General features: G+C 38.8%; 1 protein-coding gene across 3 annotated transcripts in view; it reads left to right on the top strand.

Moving 5' to 3' along the window:
* The first annotated feature begins 5,591 nt into the window (after nucleotides 1-5,591).
* The window catches only part of LOC107047717 (potassium/sodium hyperpolarization-activated cyclic nucleotide-gated channel 1), a 118,931-nt gene continuing 116,079 nt past the window's right edge, over nucleotides 5,592-8,443 (top strand). For 2 of the 3 annotated variants that reach the window (XM_029126724.1, XM_015270520.1), the window contains exon 1: nucleotides 5,592-5,738. In XM_029126724.1, the coding sequence (XP_028982557.1) occupies nucleotides 5,592-5,738 (147 nt within the window). The remainder of the gene's footprint in view (nucleotides 5,739-8,443) is intronic. The other variant, XM_015270521.1, reaches the window with a different exon arrangement.

Here is an 8,443-nt window from a genome sequence, read left to right as displayed (position 1 = left end):
CCAGTGAGTCATCAAAGTCACTTCGACATTTGGAAATTCCCCGCGAAATCTTCTCTTCCCCAAACATTATCATAATTGCAATCTAATGCTACGTTTCGCCTTCCCGAGAGTAAAAATAACTGAAAATTTCGCCCATCTGTCAATCCCAGAAATGCCTCGATATATCAATCCCCTCCTCGCATCAACAAAGCTCCATATAATCCTCCTAAAAACCCAATATTAATAAAAATACCCAGAAGCCCGCCAATTGCTCTTCCAATTGTATCGCCGGTCCCTGAATGATGCGTGAAAATTGGAAAGTTCGATCGAGGACAGAAATTGCAGCCATATTTTATTCATAAATCCGCGACCGAGAACTGCACCAGTGTCACACTTTCCAAATTTTTACATTTGGAGAATTTCCAAATGTCAAAGTCCCTTCGACATTTGGAAATTCTCCGCGAACTCTTCTCTTCCCCAAACATTACCATGATTACAATCTAATGCTGCGATTCGCCTTCCCGAGAGTCAAAATAACTGAAAATTTCTCCCATCTGTCAATACCAGAAATGTCTCGATATATCAATCCCCTTCTCGCATCAGCAAAGCCCCATATAATCCTCCTAAAAAACCAATATTAATAAAAATACCCAGAAGCCCGCCAATTGCTCTTCCATTTGTATCGCGGGTCCCTGAATGACGCATTAAAATTGGAAAGTTCGATTGAGGATAAAAATTGCAGCCATCATATTTTATTCAAAAATCTACGGCCGTGAAAATTGGACACTGCGTCTCATGTGAGAATTCACACTTCCGGAAATTTCTCATCCACTTTCAATTTCACAATACCTGGTGGTAAAATTGAATGAGAGGGCTTTGATGATTATGGGGGTGCAAAGTGCGCGAGCTATTGTTGAAAGTTTCTCACTCAGCGGACGGGAATGGTGAAAATATCCGTTGACCACAAACGTGACTAGAGGGAAACAAACTTTGTCGAAGAGATATTGTCAGAGACATACCCTGGGGCTTGCCAAGCATCCTGTCTCCTTACTCCCCCCCCCCCTAACTACACCACATTGCGAGAATTTTGTTATTCTCATGAGTCCGATTGGATTGATCATCATGCTTTCCCCCAGTGAATCCATCCAAGATGTCTCACTCCTCTCTCTGATCTAGTTTCTAATTCAATCTGAATTCACAATGAAATTGTAGTTCTGAGGCATCGAGTTGCCTAGCCCCAAATAAGAGGAATTATCAGGAGAGAATAAATGAGAAATAGTGAGAGTTCATGGTTATTCCAAGCAATTTCATCACTGAGAATTCACACTTTTAGGGAAAAAACCAATGGGATGTAAATTTCAGTTCAATTGGTCCAAGAGAAATGACAGAAAACGCGAACACGAGGATTAATGTATTCGTGAATTTTCAGTTATTTGAAAATGGGACATAATTTGGTTTTGAATATTCCTTTTTTGGTGGAAAATTCGAGTAAATCGTAGAATTCTCGTCTTCCTGCTGCTTAAGAACTTGAAATTCCGTTGAATTTTCAGTGAAATTTGAAATTTCACGATTCCCACCTTCAATTGACTTTAATTCACTACTAAAAAATTATCTGAAATTTCCAGTAAACTTCTTAGGCAATTCTATCAAGGAATTCCATCACTGAAAATTCAAATCGACGTTTCTTAATAAAACAAGGGTATTTCAATTTTTTTTTTACGAAAAATTCAATTGATTTTTTTGATCCAAGAAAATTGACAGAAAACGCGAACACAAGAATTAATGTATTCGTGAACTTGCAATTAATTAAAAATGGGGCATAATTTGGTTTTGAATATTCATTTTTTCATGGAAAATTCGAGTAAATCGTAGAATTCTCGTCTTCCTGCTGCTTAAAAACTTGAAATTCTGTTGAATTTTCAGTGAAATTTGAAATTTTATGATTCCCACCCTCAATTGACTTTAATGCCCTACTAAAAAATTATCTGAAATTTCCCGTTCACTTCTTAGAAAATTCTATCAAGGAATTCCATAATTGAAAATTCAAATCGACGTTTCTTAATAAAACATGGGTATTTCAATTTTATTTTCAACCCAAGATTATCTCAAATTTCACATGAAAAATCGCCTGAAATCTCACGTTTTCATTCTCCTGACAGCTGCATAAATAGTATGACTGCATCAAGAAGTACAAATAACATGAAGTGGTTCACGAAAACGCCATTTCGATATTTAAAAATTCGTCACGTCCCCCTCTATTCGAATAGTCTTTAATTTCAACCTTCATTCACGAAAAGCTTCCCTTCGGAGGCATCAAGTCCCCACTTCAATGCAAACAAAACCTAAACAACAAGTCGGACATTAAAAGAATAAGAGAAATCCTCAAGAGAGAATAGACAAAAAAACTACAGTATCATCAAAATTTCGGATATCATCAGGGGGATTGAGACCCTCCCTGCGAAAACTCCATTCCGCCTTTCATAAATTCCCCTCTCTTCTCATGGTTTTCAATTTCAATCGTCAAAAGTTTTAATTCCGAGGTATCGAGTTTCCCCCATCACCTCAGTGCAAACAAAACCTAAACAAAAAGTCGAACATCACAAGAATGAGAGAAACCCTCAAGAGAGGATAGACAAAAAAGCTGTATTGTATCACCGAAATTTCGGATATCACTGTTGGATGGGGACCCTTCCAAATCACCAGTGAGGAAAGTGAGATGGAACTTCCCCCCACCCCTGAGCTTTCTGTAAATCTCTCATCGAATTTCGTCCGATAAATCTAACCCGGTATCAAATCAAGCCAGCAGCTCAACCCCCTCCGTACTCCTCCCTCCAGCCCGCCATCTTCCCAGCATCCCACGAGATATGAATTGTACAGCGCCATACGATTCATCATACAGAGTTGCTCAACCCGAATTCGTCCTCCGTATTTATTGCCCTCTAGATTCATCGGTTTCGTGTATTCCGTTCGTTTATTTGTTTCGTTTCTATTCGTCGGGATACGACGGTTTCATTGAAGATCATTCTTTATTTGGAAATTTGTTTTATCGTTTGGGAATATAAGGACACGGAACTTTGGGAGTGATGCGCTGTTGAATAACGTTGAAACTGGATTCCAATTGGGAGAGAAAATAATGATAAAATAACGAATTTCACTGGAAATTTACTGAAATTCTCTTTTTTTGAGCAGCAGGAATATTAGAATTTCCGAACTTATTTAACTCTAGATTCAGTAGTGAAGTGATCAATCGGTTTATGTCGACTTAGCTCCCAGTTGAGTTTTTGTTGAATAACTCGGAATTTGAGGGTGCCAAGTGAATTTGAAAAAAGATTCAAAAAAATTTTTTTTTTCCCTCCATCATTGGAGAAGTATGTATTCATCCATCCGACGAAATTTCAAACCCGCAACCGGAACTAGACATCGAGAAAATAAATGCGGAAAATCCTCTATTTCGCGTGACGAACCTCGAGAAAGCATGGGATCAAATGGGTACGGAGGGTTGAAATATCTCTCTTATTCACCCCGGTACCCCATTGCTTTTTGTCGCCATCACATTGAACACATCATTCCCCATATCTTCAAATTTTTTCAAATTTTTCTTGAGTTCCTAGGGGGTTGAAACATTCAATTTCATCAAAACTCCATAAGAGGCTGTGTATAAGACTGATTTTGTTTATTTAATTTCTCGATATCCATAAGTTCTAAAATTTTAAAATTGTCACCGATGTCCACCATCTGTCTAATACTCCTTTTCGATAGTCGGCAACGCTAAAGCCTAAATAGCAGCGGGGAATCCCCGCGGAGATGACCAAGGTAGCAGGGTCGTGTTTGGTGACCAGACTAGGGTTAGATTATCGATGGAAACATAAAAGTTGAAATTTTGGGGATATATTTACTTCAATTTTGCTGATTTGTATTCATTTTTGGGGCTAATTAAACCGAAATTTACAGTTTTCGTGATTTTTATGATCAAATTGTGAATTTTTAACACGGAATTCCTGCAAATGTCAGGAGAACTGTCACTTGACACAATTTTGCAAGAAGTGTTCTATAAATTTCTGTCAAAAATTTTTAACTTAAATTTAATTTAATTTTAAATGGAAAAAAATTATGAAATTTCAAATTTAATTGAAAATTCAACGGAATTCCCCGAATTAAACTGAATATCACCTAGTTTGAAATTTCAGAATATGTTCACCTGCATTTTCCTGGTTTTTATTAACACTGATGGAATAATAGAACTGAATCTCCAGTTTCCATTGATTTTTGGTTCAAATTATAAATTTTCAAGTCACCAAAAAATTACAAGAAGTATAAAATTGTTAACAATGTACCTCAGAAAATACGGAAAATTCTACCTCAAATTTCAAAATGTCATTGTAAAAATGAATTTCACACTTTTTGACCCCTAATTCCAGTCCTATTGAAACAAAAAATGTCATCTTTTCCAAAATTTCGGGTCTAATATCTCCCCCTCCAGCGATCGCCACCAACTCTCCATGTCACCATCACCTCCCCCCAAAAAAGCTGTTCGCAACTTCAAAAAACTCATTCCTCTGTCCTCGATTCCCCCAACTCCAATCGAAAATGCAGCAATTCCCGGCAAAACTTCTCCCTGGAAGCGATCACATAAACGTCTTAACCGAGTTATGATAATATTTAATCCAGTTATACACCCCAACTGACACACAGACACACAAATCTACAGTTTGCCCTGAGTGTACGTTGGAATCGTTAGAATCCACCTCCCCCACGCATCGATGTTTCGATATGCACCCTGCGCCTGTGGTCACGTTAATCCAGTTAAACGTCAACTGCTGAGTACTCAGGCACAGGTGTCCGGTCGCGGCTTCACTCCCACATCACAGGCATTCCACCAGCTCATCCCAGTGCATGTACCCCACTCAATCACAACCATCAGCCCGCCATATCCCATCGCAAAATTAAATGACCTTGTTCATATTTCAAGGTTTCCACGTGAAGATGTGCTGTATTAATTCAACGTTGTGCCAGTGACAAGTGCAAGTGATGTAATAAATCGTGCCAATGGAGTAGATTATGATAAATGAGTGGAGAAGTTAGTTTTCATGACATCTAATAGTGTCAGAGTGGTGTCACGATGCTTGAGCGTATGGAAGGACAGGGGGAGATGTTGAAGAAGCGAGGGTAGTAGGCCGAGTGGTTGCTAGAAGTATTATTCCACGTCACGTACCATCCGTGTCTCTATCATCCATCGCATTCCTCCCCAGGTTTTATATATCCCCCCATCCCCTCCCCCCAAGCAGATAGGCATCATGAAACATTTGCATTTCGGGAAAGTGCAATGATGGGGCATTCTCTCGTCCGATGATGACTCTGCGTCATCGATGGTGAAGTGTCGATGCTTCGGTGGAGGCGCCATCCGCGGCCTTGAGGGACATTTGAATGGTAAATCACGGGACATTAGCGAGGACAAGTTGAAGTGCCTTTCGATCAACGGATTACCAGTGATAAATTGACGGGGTTTGGAGGGCTTTTTTAAGGGTAATTTTTGCTCGAGCCAGGGGTGGGGCTATGAGGCTGAATGGTGTGTTGAAACGGGCGTCAGGACCCTTTGATTGTAAAAGGGAGAAATGAAGTTATCAGTGTCGGCTTATAGAGCCCAGGCCAGTGCCCACAAGAAGATCCTCTGTAATTATCAGCATCAGCTGAGCTACGGTGCTACCACACAGGCAGCCCGGACCACCTCAGATCCCGCGGCCGTCCTCTCTGGCCTCAAGGTAAGATTGGTTGGAAAGTCATCTTTTTCTGGTTTATTCATTCTGCTAAGCTTCACTTGCTTTTTTGCCCTTTCAATGCTCTTTTCAATCTCGTATTGCAGTTGGATCGTTTTCGTCGTAGGGAGGGCGGGGCAAAATGGACACTTCGGAAATTTTTTTTTACGTTCATGACGCGGAAATGAATTCGCTGATTGAGAGGTCTGGACTCGTAGCGAGTGCAGAGGAAAAAGGTTCTGTTTTCACGGACGTGTCACTGATTTTTAGGAATCTGTTATTAGTTATTGGTGATGTTGGGGGCTGGGACACTGATAGAACGGTTTAGTCGAACCAAACGAGACTTTTTAAATATTACCACGATTCGTTAACTATTAACGAATCGCGGTAATAGTTAAGAAGCCTCGTTTGGTGCAACTGAATTGTTCCACCTTTTCTATCAGTGTAGAATGACTCCGATCATCACGGAATTTCGCTGACTGACTTTCATAATGGAGAATCCTTAATACATTGGTGGAAATTTTTTGAAATTTTATGGGAGATATTATAGTAAATCTCATGAGAGTGACATTGAATCGGATTTCGGGAAAAAATGGGTATGAAATTTCAAGTTTTAAGTAGCTCTAACGGAAATTATGAGTTTTCAGGGGGAGTGAGATGGAAATTTCACAACTTGATTGAATTTTGAGTGGAACATTAATATTCAGAAACAAAATGACATGAATTTTCTGAATTTTCACAGGATAATTCAACTGAAAAATCAAGTATTTTAGTAATTTCCAGATCATTTGAACAGAAACTCAATGGAATATTTAATTTTTCAATGACAAGATTTCCTGAAATATCAGTGGAACGTGAATACGATAAAATTTTTTCGGAATTTGCCACGGAAAATTCAGACGAAAATTTCTAACGGTGTAATTGAGGATGAATTCCTGAAAATTACTGACAGGTGACCCTGAAAATCAAAACTTTTTTTCTGCGGAGAGGAAGATTTGTACTTCACAAGGAAAAACAATTATGCCGGTTCAGCAACCGTCCAATGTATTATCAAAAAAAATGGAAAGTGTCCGTATTGCCCCACTCCTCCCTCTGTTTTTGTACTTTGCTGCATGACCTCTGATATTGACTCCCATTCATGAATTCTCAGATTTATAGCGAATATTTATGATACATTTTACGGGGAAACGGAAATTTCGGGAAATTCGGATGATTTACCTGGGAAAATGAGAAGTGGGTCTGAATACTCTAGCGTAGGTCTGAAATTTTTTAGAATAATTGGGAATTTCATACTTCGAGGCTATTATTTAGGCTGAACATTCAATTCTTTTCGAGAAACTATCGTATAATTTCCTAAACAATTTTATGTTAATAAAAAATATCCGACTATCTGAGACTCTGCTGGACAACATTTTATAATGATACAGGAAAATTTTATTCAAAATTGAAAACAGATGGGTTTCTTGCTCCAGTCTTTTGTGAACCATTTGTGTTCATGAATTTTGATATTTTCAATGAAAATTCGTTGTTCTCTGGGACAGGAAATTCTCTAGGAAAACAGAAGGTCTCCGGCATTGCAGTGAGACTCTGGTAATTTATCTGGAAAAATGAGAACTGGGTCTGGATATTCTAGCGTAGGTCTGAAATGTTTTAGAATAATTGGTAATTTCATACTTCGACGCTACAAATTAGACTTAAAATTACATTCTTTTCACGAAAGTGTCGTATCATACCTTGAGGAATTTTATGTTAAAAAAAATATTGGACTCTTTGAGACTCAGTTGGACAAAATTTTATAATGATATCGAAAAATTTTATTCGAAATTGAAAAAAAAATGGACTTTCTTGCCCCAGTTTTTTATGAGACATTGCTCTTCACGAATTTTCAGATTTTCACTTAAGATTCTTCCTCAACTCCCTAGGGAAGCAAAAAGTTGGAGATATAGTAGTCCGAAAACTAAGAAATGCCTCTGAGAATTCTCGTGTATATAGATCTACAATTTTCCAGTAGAGTGGAGAATTTTATCTGTCGCCACTGAATATTCAATTCTGTTCCCCGGCTACTCACAAAATTGTCCCATTACACACTCAGGAATTTAGTATTCATAAAAAAAAATTGAGCCGTTTCCTAATAACTTTCTGTAAAAACCCAAAAATTCAGAGCCTCAACGTTCTTTCAAACGTCACCCAGCAGTTAATTCATTCCGATCATGATCACATTTCTATACTTATCTGCATGAAGTGCATCTGGTATTGACTGGCAGAAAGCTCCAACCCAGAAATCTGTTATTGGCGTTGGCCATCAGTTATCAGCTGTATAAAAAAACTGGCTAAGGTTAAATTTACGCCTCGGTGCACGTGTTCTTATCGGTCTTGGTGGAACCTGGCGGAAGTCCTCGTTTCAGCCTCATCTCAGTTTATCACCAATCAAATATCCGGGGAGGGCCGGCGGTTCTCGTTAAAATTCATTCCGCCCACATGATTTTATTATTCCCCGTTCCCTTTGGGTTTTCTGACAGCAGTTTGTTTTATGCTCGAGTTTTATCGTTTACTCCTGGGTTGGGTCTGGGGGAAAGGGATGTTCTTTTGAAATGTTCTTTTGGACTGTTGTTGGTTGTATTATTGGTTCAGGGAGATGAAGACCTCTTTCTCGGGGAATTGGAAACTTTATGGTGGAGTTGATTGATCACTCGGGTCATACTCGTGTCAAT

This window comes from Diachasma alloeum, unplaced genomic scaffold, assembly GCF_001412515.2.
Source record: "Diachasma alloeum isolate Michigan unplaced genomic scaffold, Dall2.0 Dall_scaffold_78908, whole genome shotgun sequence".
Taxonomy (NCBI): Eukaryota; Metazoa; Arthropoda; class Insecta; order Hymenoptera; family Braconidae; genus Diachasma; species Diachasma alloeum.
Note: the sequence above shows the minus strand (reverse complement) of the source record. Positions and strands in the feature narration are given on the sequence as shown.